Source organism: Onychomys torridus, chromosome 13 (assembly GCF_903995425.1).
Source record: "Onychomys torridus chromosome 13, mOncTor1.1, whole genome shotgun sequence".
NCBI classification, from domain to species: Eukaryota; Metazoa; Chordata; class Mammalia; order Rodentia; family Cricetidae; genus Onychomys; species Onychomys torridus.
Window position 1 is genome coordinate 35,419,334 of NC_050455.1, and position 27,721 is coordinate 35,447,054.

General features: G+C 39.8%; 1 protein-coding gene across 1 annotated transcript; it reads right to left on the reverse strand.

The window, feature by feature from the left end:
* Positions 1–381: 381 nt before the first annotated feature.
* Positions 382–27,721, reverse strand: Fem1c (fem-1 homolog C). Its single transcript, XM_036205049.1, has 3 exons — positions 27,357–27,721; positions 25,821–26,552; positions 382–3,713 (listed from the first exon to the last, which is right to left on the reverse strand). The coding sequence occupies exons 2-3, from the start codon at positions 26,362–26,364 to the stop codon at positions 2,404–2,406; spliced, it is 1,854 nt and encodes a 617-aa protein (XP_036060942.1). The 5' UTR covers positions 26,365–26,552; positions 27,357–27,721; the 3' UTR covers positions 382–2,403.

Consider the following 27,721-nt stretch of genomic DNA (forward strand, 5'->3'; position numbering starts at 1 on the left):
AGCTACTTACCTGCCTTTTCAAGAGCTCCCAATGGCATTTCTGGAGTGGACAAACAAAAAAGGGAGAGCCACATCCTGCCTGCAATACAGCACTGCAGTTTTCAAGACTAGAGGCCAGGTCCAAGTTAGCTGCTCCACTGCGTGAGGATATCCTATTTCACACAGGGTTATGAGAGTCAAGTCCACTTGTACAACAGTGAGCCTTAGGATGAGCCTTGCTCTAAGAACATGTAAGCCAGACTCTGCTAGGCAAAGGGGGAGGGGGGAATGCAAGTATTAAATCCCTTAAAGTCAAATTGTCATCTTTTACCCCAAAAGTGAGATCAACCAATGATGATTCACGAAAATGGCCAAGTTTTCTTTTCTTTGAAAAAAAAAAAAAAAAAAAGTAGTTCAAGCATATATAATTCTCATACCATAAAGTTAAAGGCAGATGATTTCAAAATAGTTTGATATTTCTAGAATATCTGTCTAAATGACATATTATTCTTATGTATAGCAGCTCAAATATTTTATCAGACTTGCCCACAGTAAATAAAACAGTAAAACATCTTCATAAAGTTGAAAAGAGCCCAATGATAACTAATCCATTTACCCAATGGTAAAATTTAAAATGTAGTAAAATGAGTAAAGATACCTTTTTAAAAAATTAAACCTCAATTGTTTAATGAAAAAGTCTAATGTTCTTTATTTACTACTCTTTATTACAAATTTTTACTGGATAAAGATGAATGTGATTGCAATGACAATTCTTTAAATAACATTACATCAACCCTCAGAATAAACGTCATCCCTAAACCCAAGTGACCCAGATCGTCAAGTTCACAGGGGAACTGACTTGTTTTTCTAGAATCAATAAGGAGCATTTCATCCAGAACAGTTTTTGTTGTTGTTGTTGTTGTTTTACTACATCTGCAGGGCAATGTACCATTGTAAATTCTATTGAGTACGGTAAAGTGCTGAGTGATTACCTGAATCTTTTCAATTTTCACTTATCTTAAGTCAAAGAAGCCCTTTCTGTGGCATAAACAAATCTATAATAGGGAAAAAAAAAATAAGTGGGAGAGGAGAGAAAGAGCTGGGAGGAGGGGAAGGGGCAGGGAGAGAGAAGGAAAGGAGGCGCTCTCATTAAGGGGACAGAAATCACTGTGCAATTTTTTGTGTTTAATAGGGTGACAAATAATTGAGATCAAAATAATTCATGCACGTTTCCTTTAAAAGATATACATAAACTTGAAGAAAGAAAGAACACTGTTATTGACCTTTGATACTATGGCAGTAAATTGCATACTAAAATACCTTAATTATCTGAGATGCCTAGATCTGGCTGGGCAAGCATCATGCCACTGACATGCTTTAGCCTTTTTGTAACTAAGAGTGGTCTGCAGTTCAATGACTGGATAGCTCAGTGTGACTCAGTAAGCTGTGGACAGACTCTGAGGTTAAAGTGAAGCCATTCTCTATACCTAGTCACACCATCAGCACAAGCAGGACAACGCCGGAGCAGTATGAAAGGCAGGTCACTTCAGAAAGTTCTTCCTTTACTGCAGGACAGACTAAGATGACAGACCTAAATTTCAACTGGGCTAATGAGCTGTAAGAGATTTGTTTCCCAAATTTAGCATACAAAAACTTTCTGTGGATTGAAGAAAGAAACCTCACATGTTGAAGAAACAAAGCAAAACCAAATCAAACATAAAACTAAAAAAAGCTTGAGCTCAAATAGCTTACCGGCAACTCTAGAAACTGACATGCTCTAAGAGTACTTTTGTGAAATGAACTTCCTAACTTAAGAAAACAGTGTTTTGAGTTAAGTTGACCAATTGCTGCATAGAGAATATGCCAACACACAACAGTCCAGTTTAAGCCGGTGCATAGAGAAGATAAAGCACTTATGGTAACTGCAATGGTGAAGAAGTCCATAAGGTTTATGACCTAGCATGAATCCAAAGGTTCGGGGAACACTGTAGCAGAAATGGCTGGGGAGAAAAAAAAAGGAGAAACGGGCAAAACTTGAAGACTGAAGAAGTGGGAGCCGGGGAGGATGACTTTCAACTGTATAAAATTCACAAACTAATAAAGTATAAAGACATCACTGAAAACAGTTAACTCCGTCCCTGACACCCAACAGCAAACAAAACCAGAATGGCCTTTGGCAGACAGTTTTAGAAATTTGAATATGACATCACATTTCTCAATAATTCACAAACAATATATTATACGGTATATTTATATTAAATACTGGGAAACCAATCCTGCAAATTTGATGCTTACAATGCTTTAGCCAGTGAGAGCACAATGATATCAAGCTAAATGAATGCTGGTGTTATCACAACAGTGCTCAGTTATGAAACAACTGTTACCAATTCGTGCTTTAACAGTGCTGACGTACAGTTCGAATTATCATCTATGAAGTGAAACAAAGGTCTCTAGCTTTTCTGGGATATTCCCTTTATAATATATTCTATGATTCACGATGACACGAGCAGCGAGACACTGCAATGTGGTATGATTTATGGGCTGGATCAAATTTTTAGCTATCTCCTTCTCGTCCAGTAAGTCACTAGCTGTTTGTTTGTGTAAGTTTGTGGCATCAAAATGTGCACCTGATTTAATAAGGAGATTCATGATGTCTGGATGGTTGTTCAGAGCAGCGATATGTAGAGGACTGTTGTCATCAGAGTCCCTGACGTTCACATCAGCACCACATTCTATCAGTATCGCAGTAACTTGCAGAGATGGAAACTTACAAACAGGGTACCGCCCTACACATGTAGTATTCTTGTCCACAGCCAGATGCAGAGGGCTGAAGTTATTCTTTCCTCTTGGATGCAGCTTAAGAAACCTGTAGATAGTCTGCTTTTTGAAATGATCCTGTTCTAGAGTACAAGGAACTTTTTCTAATAAGCAAATTAGGTGCAAAATGATGGAAAGAGCCTTATTCAATTGCAATGGATCAGCTGGACACTGAGTTTGTTTGATAGCTCGCTCAATTTCAAGGACGCTTTTGCACAGTATGCCCATGAGATCATCAAATGTAACAGTAGTACCCAGCAAGCCTTTAGCCCTGTCCTGTAGCATAAAGGAAAATAGTTCCGCAAAAGACAGCAAGCTGCTGGCAGTCATTGGGCTTAAAGGGTCCAGATTGCTCTGCTGCATATCCAAAGCATACTTCCATAGGTTGATGCATCGTTTAAAGTTTCCAGAGTCGGCATAGACAGCGCCCCTATATCTAATGTAGTAAGAGGTATCAGGATGAGAAGGACCGAGAATACGTTCTCTAATTAACAGGGCTTGCATTCTCATCTCATCAGGATCAGCAATAAGACCTTCTAGCTCTTCTGCACTGTTTACCTCCTTGGCATAATCATAAGCCATTATTAGTGTCTGTGGAACTGGTTTACTAATTATATTAGTCCTATCACTGTACCTCATGTTCATTGCCTTTTTCCAATATTTCAAAGCCCCAAGTAAATCTCTTTTTTTATCTACAAACGTAGCTCCCAGAAGCTCTAGAGCATTGATACGTTCTGTTTTGCTGGTCTGGGCATGGTGTGTGAGAAAATCCACAATATTGGTGTGACCAGTCACACTTGCTGAGAGAAGAGGGGTCATTCCATAGCCATCTTTTTCCATCTTGGCACAATACATAAGCAGCATCTTCATGATGTCCAAGCTTCCAGACTCTGCACAATCATGCAATGCAGTATTGCCTTAAAGAGAAGGAAAAGAACACAATTTGAAAGACCAGGCTATAATGTAACTTTAAAAAAAAAAAAAAAAAGCACAGGCAACTCCAGTCAACCATAAGTAGGACATACTATAATTACAAAGAAGAAAACAATTACCTTCAGCACCTAATATTAAGTGTCTGATACACAGCAAGAGCGGAAGGTATTTACAAAAATTCTTGAATAAACGACTAAAATGAGTATGAAAAGGAAAACAACCCACCCAAAATCACTAGATAAAGCTCCTTAATCAATGGCCCATTGGCACTTTTCATTCATATTCAAATGAAAGTGATATTCTCTGAACAAAAATGGATGAAATAAAATCAAGCCATTTGTAGCTTTGCTGACAATCAACTTTCTGGGTTAGTTTCTCCATTTATAAATGGAGCTAAGATTCTTCCACTTGATTTTAGTATGGGGCAATCTTTTTTTTCAAAATGACTGATTATCAAATGAGTTTTAACTGTTAAAGTCAAAATGTGTTACAAAGTATTATTCAAAACATTGCTCTCATAGGAAAAATAAGTCCACTAAAATCTGAAAAATATGCTGTGGTTGTGGTGATATTTTGTTTCTGATCTAACAAAGCTTGCCTCAAGATCAGAGTTCAGAACTAAGCCACTAAGAGGCCTGGAAGCTTTAATCCCAGCACTCAGGAGGCAGACAATCTCTGTGAGTTCAAGGCCACCCTGGGCTACACAAGATTGATCCAGTCTAAAAGAGAAACAAAGCTAGGGGTGGTGGCACACACCTTTGATCCCTGCCCTTGGAACCTCATGCCTTTAATTGCAGCACTAGGGAGATGGAGACAGGAAGTGATATGAATGGGCGGAGAGAGGAATATAAAGCAGGAGGAGACAAGAACTCAGCTGTCTGAGGATTTGATAGAGGTAGGAAGTCTCTTTAGTGGCTGGCTCCTTTACTAATCTTTCAGCATTTACCTCAATATCTGGCTCCAGATTTTTATTAAGATCAATTAGGATTCATGCTACAGGTGGTTCAATATAAATATCCAAAGGAGATATGATACACAAAATGTTTTCATAATAAATTATTTCCTGTTATAATTTAATTTTTTAAACATTTTTTAGATGTATTAAATGTTTTAACACTATCCTGTCACCCTACACATGAATTAAAACTGACAAAAGGCACTAGCATATTACTAACAGTCTATAGAAATAGTATGACATAAACATTAATTAGATATCATATCTAAGGGTAACAATAACCATGTGACCATTGATCACAAGTGAAGCCATCAGGCAGCTCTTTGGTATGTATATACAATGTTTGCAGGAAGTGTCCGCAGAGCATCATTCTGGGCATATTTATAGGAAGTTAACAAAGCAGTCTAAAACTGCCATTCACAGAGAGATGCTGACATGGTTAACCTCAGACTGGCATCATCTGGAAACTTGTTCTCTATACAAGCATAAAATGTTCCCTAAATGACAGGGGTGGCTCATTGTGCCAAACTGTAGTTTATGAATTTTATGTTAAACAGCTGCTTTCTGTCTAGGTGTTTGAAATTTGGGATATGGTTAGGCAAATGATGCCTTTGTGACCCAGTCCTCAATTACAACCTTGAGTGCTGAATGCCATGAGTATGTGTCTTATACCAAAATAGCATATGTCTTCTCATTATTTGGGAAGAGTGCTCTTCATGAAAGGAAGAAAGTACACAGAAGTCTGCACATGCTCCCTAGACCTCACCCTTATGATCTAGCTGTGTCTTGTTTTGACATCACTGTATTTACTGAAAAAATTAGAGTATGTGTATTCTGAATCTACCCATGTGCAGGCAAAAAAAAAAAAAAAAAAATCGTGCTTAAAGAAAGAGAAAAGGAGGCCTTTTGTCTAGCAATGGCAGTGACAAAGCAGTCTGGTCACTCAAAGACCAAGGACTAGGAAAGCCAGGCATGAGCACATCTCTAATCCACCACCTAGAAAGCAGAGTGGGAAGAATGCAAATTCCAGGCCAGCATGCTCCATGCTCCAATAAACAAAGCAGAATACTTTTCCACTTTCTTTAGTCCATCTGCCCTTTCTTCATTTTTGTTTTTGTTTTGATACAGGCCCAAGCTATTCTCAAACTGTTGAGCTGTTTGTATTTATTTCCCAAGTTTGGGGTTATAGGTAGGGACCATCATGCCTTACAACAAATGTGAATCTAAAACTCTGCCTTGAAAGCCCTTAGGAGCCAACAGAGTAATCCAGGATGAGAAAGACTAGGAAAGTCTAGAATCGGGCAAAATTTTCCCACTGGTCTTCAGTGGTTATAGAAGACAGCTAAAAACCAGGCCTCTCAACAGCCTTGCACTGATTGACTAGAGAAGACTATAGTCACAAATGACTGGGAAGAGAGCTTTGGAAACTCACACAAATGGTGATATTTTATTTGTGCTGAGATGTGATTTTATTTGTATGTTAATAAATAAAGTTGCCTGGAGATCAAAGGTCAAATAGACATTAAACAGAAGTCAGGCGGTGGTAGCACATGCCCTTAATCCGATCACATGGCAGGCAAAGTCTCTGTGTGGTCAAGGACACAGCCAAGTGTGGTCAAGGACACAGCCAAGTGTGGTGACCCCGAGCCTTTAATCTCAGTACCAACCATAGAGACCTGGAGGTCTGTATAGACAGGCAGTGATGAGGAAGTCATGCGGCTGGGCTTAGAGCCAATGAGAAGGCAGAACAGGGAAGTAATAAAACACAAGTCACACAGAAGGACTTCTCTCTGGGGAAGCCATGGCAGCCAGGTGGTAATATAAGGTGGTCTTGGCTTTTCACTAGTGCTCTGATCTCTTGGGCTTTTAACTCTGTATTTGGCTGTGTTTCTTATTTAATAAGATCGTTTAGAATTTTGTCTACAATTGGCGCCCAATGTGGGACACAAACCCATGACCCTGAGATTAGGAGTCTCATGCTCTACCGACTGAGGTTAACTTCAGGTTACACTTCCACAGGGCACAGATGAACTACAAATAGATAAGCCATCACAGAAAAGTAAATCAAATTAGTAAAATAATTGAGGGTTCTACACATGTACTCAAACCAGAAGCAAATATAGATACTACTTGGAGGATGAGACTGTCATAGCAGAGCTCAAATCATGTATGTGTGTGAATGTGCATGCCTGTGGAAGCCAGAAGTATCATCCTTCAAGTACTATGATGGTTAATTCTGGCTGTCACTGGTTGGTCTAGAATCAACGTGCCTCTAAGCATGTCTATTTAGGTACTCCAGGAAGGTCTAAGTGAGGAGTCAGGATCCTCACACCACCCCTGAGCAGATAGCATCTTCTGATGGCTTCCCAGATACGAGGGTGGAGGGAGAGCAGGCTATTTTTGCTGCTTGCTTTCACCCTTGCTCATCAGTACATCTATCTTGTTACTACCACTGCTACTGTCAGCCTGTGCTGACGATAGAATCTAGTTTCTCCAGCCTTCCAAGAGGGACTGAAGGCCAGTGGCTCTCCAGGAATCCTCCAGGCCTTCATTTCCAGATGGTTTGGAACTCCAGAGGCAATCTAGCTTCCTGGACTGAGCAGCTACCAACTTCTCTGCACACTCAGACAGCCACTGCTGAACTGACATCTAAGACTCTCTTCTTAACTCTGCTGTGGCTCATTTTCATTCTCTGAACTATGGCTTTAAGCATGCTGACCTTTTGTCACTCTTCCCTTTGTCTCCTTAAGAGGAGGACTGCAGTGGACAGCCATCCCAGCATTGGCCTGGAAGTTCCAACCCCCACTGAGGCTTCGGTGATGGCCACGCCCACAAGGCGGGGCGGAGGAGGGCTTTCTCTTGGTGCTGGGACGCTGGACGCTTGGAGGGCTGGACGCTTGGAGGTAGAACGAGGAGAGTTCTCCAGAGAACACTGCCGGACTGTGTGATACCTTTGCCAGACCCTACAACCTATCTATTCATTTGTAAGTTACCCCACAAAATAAACCTCCCTTTTAACTACATGGAGTGGCCTTAATAATTTCACCAATAGAGGACACCTGTTATTTGGGTTCGCTAGGGGAAAGGGTGTGTGTGTGTGTGTGTGTGTGTGTGTGTGTGTGTGTGGTTTAAAAGCATTAAACCACAGAAGGCTTCCTGTAGCCCTTTCTCATGTGTGATTTTTCTCTGTATCTCCACCTAACCCATCTTCTAGTTCATGAATTTTCTAGTCTGCTATGACTAATCCATTTTTAAATGCCACCCACTAAATTTTTTTAGTTCTAGACTGTCTATTTGGTTTTTGTAGTTTTCAGGTTTCCTTTGAGTATCCAATTTTTTTAAAATCTCTTTGAATATGCTAAACCTCATATATAAATTTATGTCAATAACTGTATTCACTAAATGCCTTACTGGGCTTTTCCATCAGCTCTATGTTCCACTTTCTCTTCTGTGCATTCTCTGATGACAGCAAACAATGATTGGAGGGAGCTGAGGAGAATGCTCAGTTGGTAAAATGCTTGCCCTGAAATCAAGGCAATGACTTTGATTCCAGAACTTTAGTGGAGAATGCTGAGTGTGGTGGCACTCACTTGCAATCCTAGCACTAGGAAGGGAGTAGACAAGGAGATTCCTGGAGCTAGACAGTCAGCCCAGCCTATTTAATACCTTCAAAGCTGTGGAGAGACCTCATCTCCAAAAGTTAAGAGGAGGACACCTGTATTAGGGTTCGCTAAGGGTGTGTGTGTGTGTGTGTGTGTGTGTTTCATATACAGGACAACTAAGGTCAAAGAGAAAAGCATTAAACCACAGAAAGCTTCCTATTCATTCTCTGCTAGAAAATAACATCAACAGCAATCTCATTAGGAACATAGCTGAGACATGGAATCACTGTGAAAATCCTTAACAGAAAAAAACTATCAAATTGGAATTCTAGATCCATATCATGAATAAATAAAAAAATCAGATAAAGAAACTAAAATATATATTACTAGGAAGAGTCTAAATATCTTGGAGTATTTTTTTAGCAGAAGGAATAAGTATATGGCAGCCAGGAGACTTGGGCATAGATACACAAAAAGGGGAAATCTGTGGGTATAAATCTAAGTAAATATAACTTTCTCAACAATATCTTGTGGGCTTGAAATACTACACATGGAAGTAAAACTTGACAGCAATATCACCAAAAATAAGGAAAACAACTGTAGTAGAATCCTAAGGTCTCACTGTTGGAAAGTAAGAGGAATGTATGCCAAAGTCCAATAACAAGGGTAACCATTATAAAAATAGTTCAAGGATTTTAAAAATGATGAGTCAAGAGGCTGGAGAGATGGCTCAGAGGTTAAAAGCACCGACTGCTCTTCCAGAAGTCCTGAGTTCAATTCCCAGCAACCACATGGTGGCTCACAACCATCTGTAATGAGATCTGGTGCCCTCTTCTGTGTACATAATAAATAAATAAATCTTTAAAAAAATGATGAGTCAAGGCTTTTCCTAAATTATAGAGGGATAAAAGAAAATTAGGAATAATCCAAAGAGCAAAAACAAAACAGAAATCTCCCCCAAAAAGTAGGCAAATAATAAGAAACAAAAACAAACAGGTAGACCCTAAAGGGAGCCAAATGAAAATCCAACTCCAAGAATAAATGCTATTAAATGGAAATGAATTAAATGATCCTACTAGAAGAAAAAAAATGCCTAAAATGCAAACAGAAATCCATGGCACATTGTATGTATGCAATACACACCCTAAATATAAAAACAGAGGAATACTAGATCTGAAAATGGGGAAACAATGGTATGAAATATTTTTCCCCAAAGATACATGGAATATACAAATACTGATCATAATCTAAGCCAAAAGTTAGTTTTAAAGAGTATCAAAAGACTGACATATAGATGGGCAGTGGTGGCACATGCCTTTAATCCCAGAACTTGGGAGTCAGAGTGAGCCAGATCACTGAGTTCGAAGCTAGCCTGACTACAGAGCGAGTTCTAGGATAGTCACGGCTACAGAGAAACACCATCTCAAAAAACAAAAAACAAATCAATAACTTTAAAAATCCTATATATTTTAAATATTAAATTATATATACATTATATTTTAACATATTAAATTTTAAAACTCATTTTAATAAATAACCCCTGGATCAAAGAAGAAAGTCAAAAGGAAATTAACTGACTTGCAATGAAAGAACTAAATAACAAATCTTGGAGCTACAGTCAAAACTGTGCTCAGAATAATGCATACTTTTAGATGTACATATAACAAACAAAAAGGTTTTAAAATAGCTAAGTTTGACCTCAAGAAATTATGAGAGGAGGAAAAAAATAAGTAGCACATTAAACTGAGAAAGGAGGCATACATAAATATGCAGAAGTGAAAAAGAACCATTTCCAGAAACTATGAAGAAGTGAATTAAGCCCAGAGAAAGTAGCACATAAAAAATGCAGAAATTCTAAGAGTATGATTTCTTAAAATGTATTAGCTGTTATCACTTTTAATCTTTAAGTATAACAATGCAAGGCAGAGAGCTAAATTCAATCCTCCACACCAACAGAAAACCAAAGTTTAGTGGTAAAACATAAATACACAGCTCCAAATGCTACCTCAATGACATCATTCTGAGATCTCATTTTAAAAGTCAGCCATACTACACTTGAAGGTTGTGTCTAGTAGAAGTTAAACATTCTCATCCAAGTTCAACCAACCCTGCTGGGCAGTGGTGGCGCATGCCTTTAATCCCAGCACTAGGGAGGCAGAGGCAGTCTGTGTGAGTTCGAGGCCAGCCTGGGCTACAGAGTGAATTCCAGGACAGGCTCCAAAGCTACAAAGAGAAACCCTGTCTCGAAAACCCAAAAAGTTCAACCAACCCCACTCCCTAATTTATGCTTCCTCTTCAGAAACAGTAGAAAACCTTCATGATTCTGAAACCACAACTGTGTGCAGATAAAATCTTGGCTTTATTTTATTTTAAATATTAAAGTATCTTATTTGTTAACTGGGATACAGGCACTATGGGATATGGACTTTACATGACAGTAATGTCCCACTATCTTCTCTGGCCCTGTTTCTCAGTGACAGGCAGAGTCAAACGCAGAGCTAGCAAAGGCCAGAACAGTTTAGGTTTCACAGAGTTACTGCCTTAACCTGTGCACTCTGTCACACAGCATCAAAGAATCCATAGATAATATGTAAGTTAATGGACAAGACCTCATTTTCACATATCTAAAGTTCCATTTGCTTTTCCTCAACTACTGAACATTTTAAAACCATAGCAGAATTTGAAAGCAACCATAATTTTTGTGTTCTTTCTACAAGTCTTTAAATACTATACTGACAAAGTTGTGATTGGTATACACAACTATTCCTGTTTTTCACCTGGATCTGGAATTCTATCAAAGTTTCAAGTCTGTATATCCTCTATAAATCAAATTGATATTGCTTAATTATTCTTAATGGTTTTACAATAAAAGTTAAAGTAAGGAGATATGCCATAATTCATATAAACATTTCCTTGTCGATAGGCATTTGTGTTGCTTTAAAATTTTCACTTCTAAAACAGTGCCTACAACAGAGTAAACAGAAGACCAATGATGACCAGAGGCTGGGGTCTGAAAAAACAATGAACTACAAAGGGAAATGTAGTAACTTTTTGTTCTTACATTTATATGGTATTGACAATGCTTCTCCTAGAAGACATAGGCTATTAAAGCGGAATCTCTAGCAAGGCAGTACCTCCCTTACAAGTTACTGGCCAGGGAGGTTATAGAGGGTCCCGAAACAATACAGGCTCCTGCCATTGCTCTAGGTTGCCCACAATAACTAGATAGTAAGATCCCACTGCTGAAGACACAACACACTTTATTGTAGGACACAGAAAAATCAAGGTGGAACTAACATGAAAACTTCTCCCCGATGGCTACCTTTCAATTGCCAGAAAGTCCTATAAAGGCTGCTGGAAGAGCAAAGTCATCAATGGACCTACAAAGTCTTCAATGTAGCCTGAGTGTTACAACACTGACCTGCCAGGCAAACGTGCACAGTGGGGCAACAGAAGCACTGCTGTATGAGGATAACCACTGCTTTCTGATGAGGTATGAAACCTGCTCTCCAAGAGGGAATCTAAGTCAGATCCTGAAAAGCTGCTCACAAGCCCATGGCTCAGGAAGTCATGTGGCCTAGGGGGGACCTATTACTGTTGTTTTACTAAATGTCAGACTGCCTTCTAAACATTCATGGTCATACACATAGATTAGTAGTCAGTAGTTAAAGCAGGAGACAACTACTGGTCAAAGTTCTAAGAATAAATGACTATTGAGTGTTCAACCCTAAATGAGAAATCTAGAACCTCACAGGGTTCAGAAAACATCTGAGCCCGAGGATGGAGAAGACATGTCACAAAATGCCGATTTCTGAACATGCCATAGCCATTACACTCATGGACCCCTGGTTACGATTGCTTACACAAGACCAACCCAACAAAACACTCCAGCAGGCAGTACTAACAAGATTCAGTAGGTTATGGAGCAAGGGAGAGAGTGAGAGAGAGAGAGAAGGGACATGAAAGGATGAGGGAGACAGGTTGCCCAAGAATTACGAAAGATATGGTTAAGATACATTGTATAAAAAGATTAAAATTTGAAGTAGAGAAAAAAAAACACAGTAAGTTCAACTTTTATATTCTGAAATTATTTTTTAATTTATATGACTTCTGTTCCTAAATAATGAACATTTTATCCTGTTTCACAAAATTTTTTTCTCCTTTTAAAAAATTAGCTGGGTGGTGGTAGCACACGCCTATAATCCCAGCACTCAGAAGGCAGAGGCAGGTGAATCTCTGTGAGTTCAAGGCCAGCCTGGTCTACAGAGCGAGTTCCAGGACAGCCTCCAAAGCTACAGAGAAACCTGTCTTGAAAAAAAACAAAAAAAATTAAAATTAAAAATTAATGAAAGCTGGCCGGAATTGTGCCTCATGCCTTTAATTCTAGCATTCTGGAAGAAAAGGGTAAGTCATCTCTGTAAGTTCAAGGCCAGCCTGATCTATGACCTACACAGTGAATTCCAGGACAGCCAGAGCTACACAGTACTCTGTCTCAAAAAAAAGAAAAAAAAAAAAAAAAAGAAAAGCCATCTATTTCAGTCTGAGATCAGTCTATACATAAACTCTTTATTTTATAATCTGATAGACAATTATTTGTTACTACCAGTCATTTAAGTATTAAATATACTGCTAAATGTTTTATAAAAAGTCACTATTCCACTCAAATTTTATAAAGATCAAATCATTATGTTCTTTCTAGTCATCCATGTTCAATTACATGCCAAAGACCATCTTTTTGACAGTTATCATCACTGATTTTAAACAATATATGCTAATTACTACATATTCGACTCAAGAATTTCCTGTGTTTTATAGCTCCTAAACACCCCCACAACACAATGATTGTACTTCCGAACGATTTAGCAGGGTTACTAAGAAACAGTGAAAAATAGAATGAAATTTTTAAACATAAATGCTACCAAGCATCCTAATTCAAAATAAAGGTATTTGGGGGCTGGCGAGATGGCTCAGCAGTTAAGAGCACGTGTTCCTCTTCCAGAGGACCTGGGTTCAATCCCCAGCACCTACATGACAGCTCACAACCACCTGTAACTCCAGTTCCAGAAGATCCAACACCTTCACACAGACATATATGCAAGGAAAACACCAATGCACATGAAATAAAAATAAAATTTAAGAAATGGTTTAAAATAAAAGTATTTGACATTGAAATTTCATGAATTGACCTTTACAGGAAAAAAAGAAAAGCACTTTGTATTACACCACTTCCAATGCCTGAGCAACTTCATTTTAAGGAAAACAATTTTCCTTCACCAAATTCATAATGGAAACCCTATAATTTCTCAAAATACACCTCTATTAAGTGGGCATCCTTTTCAAATTTAAGCTAGCTAGTTAATGGCATATTAAACATAATATTAAACATCAACTCAAAGACTTTCTGTAGAAAGTTAATGTGATGTGACTAATCTTCAGCTATGAAACTTCAAAAGCAGAGCAAAAAAATTTAGAAGAATGAATAGTAGCCATGTTCAGTGGGATGCTTCTGGGATAAATATTAAGATCAGCAACCTGCCGTATGCTCATGTGTTAAAGCATGGTAATATTCCTTAAGAAGTACTTGGCAGGAGCATTTTAACTGATAAAATTTTAAAGACTCCTATAATTAATTGATAACAAGCACATAAAAGAATTCATGCTGATGTATGAAAGTTTGAGGCAAGCCATGGAGTCACTGTGTTTCTCAAAGTCAGTAACCCAAAATACACCAGTACTCTGGGGAAGAACTATTTTTGAGGCTCAAGAATACTCTGTATTCAGCCCTGCCTGGTGGTACAGACTTATAATTCCCCTACTTGGATAGAATGCAATTTTGAAACATAAATACTACCATCCTAAATAATAATAATAATAATAATAATAATAATAATAAAAGATATAGACACATGTGTTCCACTATGCCCTGCTATTTAGTCTTTAAGTCACAATTTTCATCCTTGGAAAAGTTCTTAAGCCATAAACACTGTCAATAAACCTTACAGCTTTATTTCTGATTACCACAGGTATGTTATGGTATGGGTACACATATACCACAGCACGAGCACACCGCAAAATAAGTAAAAATGTAGTAAGAAATTATCTTGTTCATATGCAACTGATCTACAATGAAAAATTTTAAATCTGCAAAATAACTCAAATTGCTATAAACAATACCATCAAATATGAAAAAAGTCCACAAAATGGGAATACTTGTAAATATATTAAATATATATCTGATAAAAGACTTGTATATCAAACACATAAACAATTTTTTTTTTTTTTTGATTTTTCAAGACAGCCCTAGGTGTCCTGGAACTCACCTTATAAACCAGGCTGGCCTTGAACTCACAGAGAACTGCCTGCCTCTGCCCCGCAAGTGCTAGGATTAAAGGCGTGCTCCACCAGGCCCAGCTATATAAACAACTCTTAAAGCTAAGAAGTAATACATGCCGGGTGGTGGTGGCGCACGCCTGTAATCCCAGCACTCATGAGGTAGAGGCAGGTGGATCTCTGTGAGTTTGAGGCCAGCCTGGTCTACAGAGATAGTCCAGGATAGGCTCCAAAGCTACAGAGAAACCCTGTCTCGAAAAACAAAAAAAAACCACCAAAAAAACAACCACCAAAAAAACAAAGCTAATACAAAAGTTAAATAGCTCAACTATAAAACATACGAAAATATATGAAGACACTAAGACACAGAAATGGCAAACAAATACATGAAGTAAGCATATGAGTAGATATGAAACATTATTAGCCATGGGAAAATACGAACCACAATCACAACCCTAGGATGGGTATATATAAAAGGAACAAGTGCTGGTGAGTGCAGAAAAATTAGGCCCCTCCTATACTGAGGAATATAAACTATGCAACTGCTCTGAAAAACAGCTTGTTAATTCCTCAAAAGTTAAACAGTGATTACTAACCCCATTCTGCTCCTAGCAACACATACACTGGACAGAAATGAAGACATATACCATGGGATTTTTATACAAATGGCACTACTCATAATGCTGAAAAATAAAACAATCAAGTGTTCATCAATTCTGAAGGGGTAAAAGTGGTAGTACCTATACCAGTGGTCCTCAATCTTCCTAATGTTTGAGGTAGTTCCTCATGTTGTGGTGACCCCCAACCATAAAATTGTTTTGTTGCTAATTCATAACTTTAATTTTGCTAATGTTATGAATCATAATGTAAATATCTGTTTTCTGATGGTCTTAGGCGACCCCTGTGAAAGGATTCTTCAACCCAGAAGAGTCACGACCCACAAGTTGAGAACCACTGATCTATACAAAGGCATTATTATTTTATAAAATTAAACCTACATGCTACAACTGAATGAACCTTGACCACATTATACTCAGTGAAAGAAGTCATGAGAAACCATATGTTCCAGCTGTACTTATACAATAAGTCTAACAGGTGGATTTACAGGGACAGAATGAAACTTAGTAATCACTTGAGGCTAATGCAGTAGACAATGAACATGTGTTTGGGGCAGAAGGATGAAAAATTGCAGTGGTAGCTACCTAACTCATTTAACACACTAAAAACCCCCAATGAACTGTATGCTTTAAGTAAGTGAATGCTATGTGAAATAGATCTCAATAAAGTTGTTTGAAACTCCAGTAACAATCAAAACATTTGTTTTTCTGGTAAAACATAAGTTTTGATCTACAAGAACAAAGACCATATTGTAGAATGTGTCTGAAAATACATAAAAATAATTCATCTTTTGGGGCTGGAGAGATGGCTCAGAGGTTAAGAGCACTGACTGCTCTTCCAGAGGTCCTGAGTTCAATTCCCAGCAACCACATGGTGACTTACAACCATCTATAAGATCTGGCACCCTCTTCTGTATACATAATAAATAAATAAAATCTTTTTTTAAAAAAATCTTTCTTCTTCAGCTTACTATGGTTGACCAACGACTCATTCTTCCTCAATTTTGTATCTGGACCTACTTTAGCAGTGATCTAGACAGGAGAGATCTAGACAGATTCCTTTATGCCCTATGTAATTTGCATGCACTGAAGGAGCTGAGAAATGTACAAGTGATTTAGAATATTAAAGGAGTACTAGAAGGTTCTGCTGTGTTTCCCTTTCTCCATATATATTTATCATGGGAGACAACAGAGAGCAGGAAAAAATAAAAATAAAAAGAACTAATAACAAACTGCCACAATTATTGTGTGCCCTCCCTTCATTAACTGTTTGTATGAGGCCCTGAGCAGAAACATAGAAACTCAACAACACAAGCCAATGAGCTTACAACAAAATTAAGTACTTTATTGTTTCTATCTGCCAATGTAAGATGTAGGATAAATGAGAAACTGCTCCAGAAGAAGATTCAATATGCAGTAGAGTTTTCAAGACTAAAATTCCTGGAGCTTAGGGATGAGAACAGAAACCAGCTCCCAATTGTAAAAAAGCTCACTGGAAGACTGAAAACACCCATGTTACATCCAGACTTCACTACAATTCCCTTTCCATGTTCCAAGTTCCATGGGCTCCTATCTAACTACAGCTCTTCCCAAAGGAAGGGAAAGGTACAGATGTTTTAGACAGGTACACTCCTAGTGCCTTCTTAAACTAGGCCTTTCCACCTGTCTTCTATCACACATTGTCCTAATACATCAAAGGCACAAATCTCTAAAATATCAAGAATTCCTAAATTTTATTTTAAAGCAAAAAGATTTAACAAATCATTGAAAATCTGATCAAAATGAATACCATGAGGGGACCACATATATACCTAAAAGCAAGTACATAAAACTTGGGAAGACTGTCTTGAGTTAATGGGGCTGCCAACAACTGGGAAAAGGCAGACACAGCCCATACTCTTCACTCTCTCCAAGCTTAGTTTAATCCTGTGAGAATTCAAAGTTCAAGGTTCTATCTCCAGAGAAAGCTAACCACATAGCTATTTACACAGCTTTACAGCTACCCTTCAAGTAGCATGTCAAGTCTTCCTGAAGATAATAGGGGCATGAGGACAATGGAAAAGCAAGTTGGGAACAACTTGAAGATCTGTATTAAAATGTTAATGAATTAAACTAGTAAATTATTTAACCATTACTAAACCAAATTAAAACCACACACACCAGGGCAGAATAAAGGTTTAGGTCCTTCTATTCTGCAAGTAGGTGTGCTAAAGATAACCAATGGCTGGTAAATGTCCTCCAGCTCAAAAGAACAAAGAACTGCTTTCAACTCAGTATTCAAGTACACTAAAACAACCTACTTAGCACAATAACAAGCCCTACTCTAGTCTATTCTCTTCAACAGTTTTTAATTTACAAAAGAGCGTTTACCAGTTGAGATTCCTATTATTAGGGTGTGGAAAAAGTATTCCTCCCATAGTCTCAACACATAGCCAGGCAACCCTCAAACTTAGGGTCCTCCCAACTTAGCCTCAACAGCGCTAGGATTACTGATATGCACCGCCACACAGCTAGGGCTTTATTTAAAAAAAAAGATAAAAATAATTAAGTCCCTGATGGATCTACATCCACACTCTAAAATGTTTTTACTGTGGGAGAGAATGAAACAATGCCTTGGGTTTGCTTTGAGACAAATGAAAAAGATATATTGTGTGTGGGGGGGTGCACCCCTTTAATCCCAGCACTTAGGAGGCAGAGGCAGGCAGATTTCTGTGAGTTCGAGGCCAGCCTGGGCTACATACAGAGTGAGATCCAGAAAAGGCACAAAGTTACACAGAGAAACCCTGTCTCGAAAAGCCAAAAAAAAAAAAGGAAAAAGGAAGAGATACATTTTTTTAAAATACGGATATAGTTGCTAAAGTAAGATGCTAGGAACACTGTAGTTTGACATATTCTCTTCATCAATGAATGTAAGAAGTAAGCAGCACACCCCACATTTCTTCAGTTCCTGCCATAATGTCCCTTCATTATGGACTATAATGGAGACACATCAGCTGAAATAAACCCTTTCCTCCCCAAGGTGCTTTTGGTCGTGATTACCACAACACTGAAAAGCAATATATGATACAGCTCCATGACAAACAAAATTTAACTTTCTTCACCTCCCCCCACCCCCGTCCTTTTTGGAAACAAGGTTTCTTAGTCCTTCCTGGCTATGAATTCTAGGATTTAAAATATGCACCACCCTGTCCAGCTCAAAATTAAACTTCTTTACCTGAATTTACTGCTCTTTTTATAATCTAACCCCGAGTGGCTTTTGGTCCTTATGCATAAACCTACATCCCAACTCCTGGATTCTAGGGGCATTGTTTTCAGTGTGCCTCTCCATATCATTTCCTAAGCCTGAAAAACTATCCAAACCTTACATCTCAACCCAACATCAAGGGACATTTATTTTTAAAATTCTGTACCTTATAAATTATACTCATGCTTTAGGATTTAAAAAAAGTTAAGTAAGTGTGTGTCTCTCTAAGAGGTGTTTGTAGGTACCTGCAGAGGTCAGAAGACTGTATCTGATCTCTTGGAGCTGGAGTATCAGGTAGTTGTGCCCTGCCCATCACGTGCTGGGAATCAGATTCAGGTCCTCTGAAGGAGCACAGCAGCAACTCTGAACTAGTGATCTCTCTCTATCTCCCCACACTTTGGTCTTTCTCCACAAAGCACTTCTAGTCAGTGCACTAAATTTAGCAGCCTCCCAAGTGCCACCATAATTACTTTATTACCAATTTACTTCAGCACCTGAACATCTACCTGGCGTCTTCGAGGCCCAATCTCCAAGCCAACCTGGAGATTTACTATTGCTGGTCTGCAGTATCTAGTCAAGCACCCTCACCTGCTAAATTCCCAGCAGTTTGGATCTAAAAGCAGACGTGAAGAGCTTCATTTGAGAGCTGCAAAATCAAAACTCCAAGCATAAACAAAACCAACCTCAAGTGAAACAGAAGCAAAGGAAGCTAAAGATGAACTGCTGAGTGGTAGTTCTGGGGTCAATACAATCTCTTCAGCTTTGGAGGTTACTGGTTTTAAATAGGAACCAACTTGTCTGGAGAGATGGCTCAGTGGTTAAGAGCACTAGCCCCTCTTCCAGAGGGCCCAGGTTCAATTCCCAGCACCCACATGGCAGCTCTCCAGTTCCAGGGAATCTGACACCTTCACATAAAATAAATGAAATACACTTAAAAATCAACTGTTACAGGGCTAGAGAGATGGCTTGGTGGTTAAGAGCACTGGTTGCCCTTCCAAAGGATCTGAGTTTGGTCCCCAGCACCCACATGACAACTCAGACAACTCAGAGCTGTCTGTAACTCTAGTCCCAGAGGGATCCGACACTCACTTCTGGTCTTCATAGGCACAACATATACATGATGCAGAGACATACATGCAGACAAAACACTCATATGCATAAAACAAAAATAAAGATTAATTTTTTAAATCAATTGTTAAGTTAAACTAGCGAGATACTCCTGAGTATCTGAAATATTTTCTCCCCGTATGGAATGCTTTGGGAAAAGAAGGAACCCACTGCCCCTTAGGTAGAGTGTTGTTAGGGATAAAGTTTTTCCCATACATCTAATAGTATCTGCCTCTGAGGCTGTCTCTGAGATCAAACCTTAAAGGCAGGAATCAAGATCAGGGTGTCTTGTCGTACTCATCTTTGGACAGAGTAAGTCTAACAGCCCAGTGATGTACTGAGGGACAGAGAGCCCTCTCAACTAAGGAATGAATTCCACTTTCTGTTTAAATATATTCAAAAAATGCCAACAGCCTGTTAAAAAGTAATGGAAAACACTTAAGTAATAGTCAATTGTCAACTACTTGTTAAAAAGTAAAGGAATGAAAGGACTCACATGCATTTTAAAGTAAAACCAAGCATAACCTATTGGTATTTTTTTTTTTCAGAATACTTTCCAATGCATGACACATAATATGTTCTGATAAATGGGGCTGAAGATATAGCTCCAAAGCAGAGCACTTGCCTAGCATGCATGAGACCCTGGATTCCCCACCACCACTAAAAAGAACTGTTCAATTCTACACCTAGTCGCATTGAAAGCTGAGCTAGGGTTAGGGATTTAGCTCAGTGGTAGAGTGCTTGCCTAGCAAGCGCAAGGCCATGGGTTCAATCCTCAGCTCCACAAAAAAACCTGTCTCAAAAAACAAAACAAAGGAAAAAAAAAAGCTGAGCTACAAATTGGAAGAAAATCTTTCTTCACTGCTAAGTCAGGTATGATACTCTTCCAGCGCTACATCAGTTTTAGATGTTCCTCCTTTCTGATTGCAAATGACTTCTTCCCCTTCCCCCATGCCCTCACCCAAGAACCTAAGGATCAATCAAACTACAATTATCAAAGAATCAAAGCTTCAGGATCAGAGTACAGGAGGGCAAGAATGTGTGTGTATTAATGGAATCTGTCACCAACATTGATTAAAAAAAAATATCAAGGTCCAAAAGTGGCTTCACAAAAAAGGTTAATCAGTACACACAAAATGATAAAAATTTTCTGTGTATGTATTTAAAATTGAAGGTATCTGAAACAACATTTGGTATAATTCTTTCCCTACTTGTCTTATTTGGGGGGGGAGGGGGTCCAAGACAGGATTTCTCTTTGTAGCCATGGCTGTCCTGGAACTCACTCTGTAGACCAGGCCAGCCTCAAATTCAAAGATCCACCTGCCACCTCCCCCCAAGTGCTGGGATTAAAGGCATGTGCCATCATCACCTGACCCTACTTGTCTTAAAGACATATCAGATGTCGATACCAAAGAAAACATAACTTAGACTTAGCAGATCACCTAGGAAAAGAAGTAGTGCACAGATCCTCACACACAAAGAAAACATAACTTAGTCTTAGCAGATCACCTAGGAAAAGAGGTAGTGCACAGATCCTCACACACAAAGAAAACATAACTTAGACTTAGCAGATCACCTAGGAAAAGAGGTAGTGCACAGATCCTCACACACAAAGAAAACATAACTTAGACTTAGCAGATCACCTAGGAAAAGAGGTAGTGCACAGATCCTCACACAAGCTGTGATAATGGTGATGAAAAAGGGACCTTCCTTTTCTATCTACAGAGGTATCTAAATCAAGTTTATATAATGCAAATAGTATCAGTACTCATCTCTCCACTTAATTTAAAACATTTGACTTCAATGTCTGACTGTATCAAAAATATAGACATTATTAAATTAATAAATAAAAAACCCTAACCAAAGGAACAAAACATCAAAAAGCCTCACCAAGAGATCACCTACTTTTAATTATCTTGAAGCATTCCCAATATTGACATGACTAAACATACTTCACCAGGATTTTAAAAAAAGCCTAGTCTTTTAACTCATTAACCTACCTGCAAAGACAATCAGGAACGAACAAACAAAAAACCATACTGAAGAATGCTTACAAAAACAGTTTATCATCAAAAACTCAGAATGTAAAGCTCCAACCTCCATTAGAAGGAGTATGCAGTTTGTGTTCTCTCTCTCTCTCTCTCTCTCTCTCTCTCTCTCTCTCTCTCTCTCTCTCTCTCTCTCTGAGACAGGGTTTTTGTGTGTAGCGTTGACTGTCCTGGAACTTGCTCTGTAGATGAGGCTGGCCTAAAACTTGGAGATCACCTTGCCTCTGCCTCTGGAGTGCTGGGATTCTGACTCCTCCAGCGCAGCCTAGAAAGGATTCCTTATGGGGGTTGGGGGACCCAGCGACTCAGCTCAGGGAGCAACCAGAGAAAAACAGCAACTGGTATGGGTGCTTTTTTTTTTTTTTTATTTGAATAAAAAGAATTAGAAGTGGGGGGGGAAAGGTGTGTACCACCATCAAGAGGCAAGTATGCAGTTCTTTGAAATTTCAACTTATACCCATCAGAATGGCTAAAATTAATAAAATAAGTGATAGCTCCTGGTGAGAAGGCAGTGGTGTAAGGGGAACACTCATCCACTGGTAGTGGGAGTGCAAACTTGTACAGTCACGATGGAAATCAGTGCAGCAGTTCCTGGGGAAGATGGAAAATGACCTATCACAAGATCCATCTATATATACTACTCTTGGGCCTATACCCAAAGGATGCTTCATCCTACCACAGAGACTCTTGCTCAACCATGTTTATTGCTGCTCTATTCATAATAGCCAGAAATTGGAAACAATTTGGATGTCCCTCAACAGAAGAATGAATTAAAAAATGTGGCACATTTCCACAATGGAGTATTATCAGCTCTTAAATAAAACCATGAAATTCACAGGATGGAACTAGAAAAAAAATCATTCTTAATGAGGTAACCCAGACACAGAAAGACAAATATGATATGTGTTTACTTATAAGTGCACACTGGCTGTTGAATCAATGATAACCAAACTACTATCTAGAGAACCAGAGAAGTGAAACAGAGAGTAAAGGACTAGGGAAAACCACTAAATCTCATTAAGAAAGGGAATGGAACATAGTTATGGATGAATGGGTGGGCTGGAACAGGAGGATCAAGTGGGGAAGAAAAAAGGGGATGAGGGGGAATATAAGGAGATAAGGGCCATTTGAGGAGTATGGAAACCTAATACAGCAGAACTTCCTAAAATATACTCATAAATGAAGGCAAGCTAAATGAAGTAGCCAAATAATTGGGGAGACAGCCCCAACTGACCATCTCTTGTCACCAAATGAAGCTTCCAGTACCGGGATTGGGTTACATCTAAGTTGTTGGTCAAAGTGAGTCCCATGGGAATCCCCAAACAACCCAGGCTGTTGCCAAGACTGTATGTTGCTCTCCACAAAGAAATGGCAAGAGTCCATTGTTAAAAGACCACACCTACACAATTCACCAGACATGGAGAAGTTAGCTGGTACCTATAAGAGAGCTTTCCAAAAAAAAAAAAAAAGCTTTCACCACTACGTTCTAGCATCTTTAGTACCAGTAGATGCTATGCACGCTACCAAAAGGGTAACAACGTAAACACCAAGGCAGCCACTAACAGTTTGATCTGCAATGGTATGCTGCCTGCAAGATATGCTACTGCAATGGTGGCACAAAACTTGTGAAAGTAACTAACCAATATCTGATTTGACTTAAGACCCAATCCAAGAGATTGAACCCATATCCAACACTTCTGGGGTGACCATGAACCTGAGACTAGATAGCCCAAAGACCTAGGGTAAAACCAAATACTCCTGTCTTTGACTCCTAATGATATTCTGATATACTCATAGATCAGTACCTTGCTCAGACATCATCAGAGAAGCTTCCTCCTGCAGCAGATGAGAAGAAATAGAGACTCACAGCAAACAATATGCAGAGTGAGAGACTTTGGAACACTCAGTTCTAAATGGGATGTCTCCACCAAATTCTTTCCCTCAGGGATCAGGGAACCTCAGGGATGAGGAGGCAGAAAGTGTAAGAGCCAGAGGAGATGGAGGACAAGCAAGAAAACAAGGCCCTCTAAATCAACATGACCAACACACATATAAACTCACAGAGACAGACTGAGTCAGCATGCACAAGTCTACACCAGGGCCTCTGCAAATATATTGTGACTTTTAGTTTAGTGTTTTTATGGGATTCCCAAGTGTGCAAGTGGGTCTCTGTTTCTTGTGCTTTATCTTGGACTCTTTTCCTTCTATTTGTTGGTTTTTGTCCAATTCCAATGTGTTAGTTTTTGTTTTATCATAGCATATTATATTATTATTCATTTAGAAACTTGATTGTTTTCTACTGAGAGACAGAAAGGGAGTGGATCTGAATACCAGGAGGGGAAATGGGGAAGAACTGGGAGGTGTAGAGGGAAGGAAACGACAGTCAGGATATATATATATATATATATATATATATATATATAGTATATATATATATATATATATATAGTATATGAGAAAAAAATCTATTTTCAGTAAAAGGGAAAAAAATTTTAAAGAAAAATATTAAAGATACTGTATATCCTGTAGTATCAACTATCCTAACAAGATTTAATTATTTTATAAAAATGAATAAGCACATCTATCTCATTAGTGTACAAAGAGACTGTTTAGTTCTTGAAATTACGGAGCTATGATTAAGAATTTAAAAATAACTTACTAATTAAAAAACAGGTTATAGAACAAGACATAAAATAAATCTGCATACACATATCTGTACAAAATTTAGAAGTATCCTTGGAAGGGTTGTCTGAGTACTGGGATTTTTTTTTTTTTTAAAGAGTTTTACATTTGCTCTGAAAAACTTCAAAAAAAAAATCTCAATGATCTTGTATCATTTTCCTAAGACTCTTTTAGGAAAAAAAAACCCTACTACTGTTATAAACATGCTCAGGAACAATACAGTGCCCACAACCACAGCACATCCTCTGCTTCACACTACAGTTATTCTCAGAGTGTGCTAATAAACATCTTTCTACAAGAATATTCATAGCAAGACTGTTTATCCTAGCACAGTGCTAGATCAATTAATTATATACAATCAATGAAAAATTGTATCAAACAAGAATGAGCCAGCCATGTTTGCTGAAATTGAATGACACAACCTAGGATCAAGATCCACTTGTGTACAGTCACACAAACACCCACATACACCCACACCCACCACCACCACCACCACCACCACCACCCCCCCAGTGGGGTTGTCAATCAACAGCAAAAGCAAAGCAGGGAGGGAGGGATGCAGTCTACCTCTAGAAGAATGAAACAAACTATAACTATAGAAGTCTAAAATGCAGGAGTAGTAAGACATTTTTCATTGTAAACAATGCAAGCCAATATGATGTTTGAAAAATTCTTCACTTTTAAATCTTATCAGCTTTTTTAAATCCGGTAGTGAGTTATTTTACTGCTGCTATGCAGATTTACTTAAAATCTTCAGGTTATCAAAACTGTTCTGGAAAAGCCTCTTTTAAAAGTCTGAGGGATTTCTAACCCATTACTGTCTTTAGTTTCATACAATAGTGAAAGTTATACTTGTCTGTAAACCTAAGCTCTTCCTCACAATGATCCTTAGTTGTTGCCAACAAATCTACATTGGTTTAACCAAGTCCCTGTTTAGCTTTTTTTTTTTTTTAGCCCTAAACAGGTCTTTAGAATCCATTTTCTGTCTTGCTACATTTAATACATGTTCTACATAAAAGGATTTTCTATTGGCTACAAGTAAGTGGAATCAGAGAACAGATAACCCTTTCAGATTTAATCCTTTCAAGGCTGTGTGGTCTAGCCTTCTATAACAGAGTAACAAATAAATGCCTACCTAGAATAAATAAGATGGTGACTCACTACTCCAAAGTGATTCTAAAAAAAGTTCAAAACAATGTATTGCATTTCACTATAGTTCCAAACAGAAAGGTTCAGCTCATCTGCCACTAATATGATCTGTAACTTTAGAGAAGAGAGAGAAAATGCTATTTAGAGAAAACGCTGCTTAACAGTGTCTGAGATCGTTTGTCACATTTGTTTAATGCACTATCAAGTAACGAGTCAAGGAAATACTGGAAGGGTTACCTAATAAACACAGGTCTGTCAGCGTAGGCCTACTCAACACGATGCTAAAAATTGTTATCAAACTTCCTGAAAATAAGAGGCAGTCACTTTAAAAAAAAAAAAAAAAAAAGCTGAACTCACCTTTAACACTTTTTCTATTAACATCTGCCCCCTTTTCCAGTAAATACTGAGCAATCTCTTTGTGTCCTTTGTAGCATGAAATCATCAAGCATGTATGGCCATGTCGGTTGGACACTTCCAAATCGGCTTTGTGTTCTACAAGGTACTTCACTATTTCCAAGTGGCCATCGAAGCAGGCCGCTCGAAGAGGAGTTGAGTTGGTTAGAGTCGTGTTGTTGACAGATGCTCCATGATTTAACAAAGACTGGACAACCTTCAGATGTCCTGCTGCTGAAGCGGCCCATAAAGGGGGGGCCCCCTCGATGGTCTCCCCGTCGAAATTGACAGAGCCCCCGACTTCGATGGAAGCGCTGCACTGCTCTAGAAGGAACTCCACCATGTCCAGGTGTCCATACCTGGCGGCCATCAAGAGTGGTGTGGCCCCATTTGTTTTTTCCGAGATCAAGGAGGAAACCTCCTCTTTGGATTTGCTGGCCAGCAACTTGGTGAGGAGCCGGAGTTTGCCATCGCGAGCTGCGTTGAACACGGCTGTCTTTAGATCCATTTATGTCCAGTCGGGAGGCTGAGCTTGATATACCCTTCAAAGCGAAGCTCCAGCTTAACTCTCCACGAAGGCAAGTTACAGGAGCCAAAGTTCAATGTTAGTCACCGCGCCCCGGAACGGATATAAAACCACTGAGAGAGTATGTTCTCTCCTACCGCTTTCCAACATCGGAGAAGCAGAGCACCAAACTAGAGAATTAAAGCAAAAACCAAAAAAAAAAAAAAGAAAGAAAGAAAGAAAAAGCAGTTTAGGATTTTCCATACAAGTAAAGGCAAAAAAGAAAAAAGAAAAGAAAAAGAAAGAAAAACACGATGTGGGTTTCCCTATTTTCTAATTTGGGGAAGAAACGGGGAAAAGGCCGTACTTTAGGAACGATTCTCCCGCTTCCTTCAAAAGAGATGCGAAAGTAAAATACAAAAGGGTTCACACAGAGACCAGAATGTTTCGGTGGCAGGCAGTTTCTCCCCATGTGCGAGGGGGGTGGGGGAGACACTCCAGGCAATAGGTTTCCTCGTGTCCGGCTCTAGCCAGCCCAGCTTTGTTCTGGTTTTTGCTTTGCACACGCCCAGCGAGTAACCGAAAGAGGCCGGAGAGGCGGCGGGTTCAGAAACCTTTCTCGCGTCTGCAGAGAACCCGCCAAGGGCGCGAGGCTGGAAGGCCCCATTGTGGCCAGGATGGGTTTCGCCAAGGAACAAAAAGGTCAGACGCACCAAGCCTCGGCCCGCTCCAGCTAAAACCTCGCCGGAAAGGCGTTCTTCCCCCTCCAACTACGCGAGGCGCTCAGGAAATCCGGCCCCCTTCCAGCCTCTAACTTCGCCCGCCGCCGGCTGCTCCGCGGCCGCGATCGCCCGGTCCCCTAAGCCTCCACCCCTTCCAGCCGCCCGCCGGCCCCGGGCCCCGCGGCCCACACGACCCCGCCGGCCGCCTTCCGCCCCGACGCCCTCCTCCCGCCCAGGCCTCCCCGCCGGGCCCCAGGCCGCAGCCGCCACTACCTGCCCCGGGGCTGGTCCTCCCGCCGTCCGCTGCTCCGGCTCCGGCCGCCCCTTCAAGTGGAAACCGTTGTCCCCGTCGCCCGGGCTGCCCCGCTCCGCCTGCGGCCGCACAGCTCCTCCATGCCCCGCGCCCCACAGGAATGAATCCGGCCGCGCTGCTCGCTCCGCCCCGCCCCGCGGAGCTGTCTGCACCCGCCCTCCCAGGCCGTTCGGGATGCAGCGGCTGCCGCGGCCGATGGTGTAATGGGCTGCAGGCCCGGGGGGCCGGACAAGCCAGTGCACTGCTTCACATTACTGACGCCGCAGCCGCGCCATTGGGTCGAGGGAGGGCGGCGGCCGCCGCCAGCAACCGCCTAGGGGCGGGA

Excerpts from the sequence above, each read along its gene's own strand:
- Fem1c (XM_036205049.1), bottom strand. The coding sequence starts at position 26,364 with ATGGATCTAAAGACAGCCGTGTTCAACGCAGCTCGCGATGGCAAACTC. Across the intron at positions 3,714-25,820 it reads TAATAGAAAAAGTGTTAAAG|GCAATACTGCATTGCATGAT; the intron begins GTGAGTTCAGCT and ends CTTCTCTTTAAG.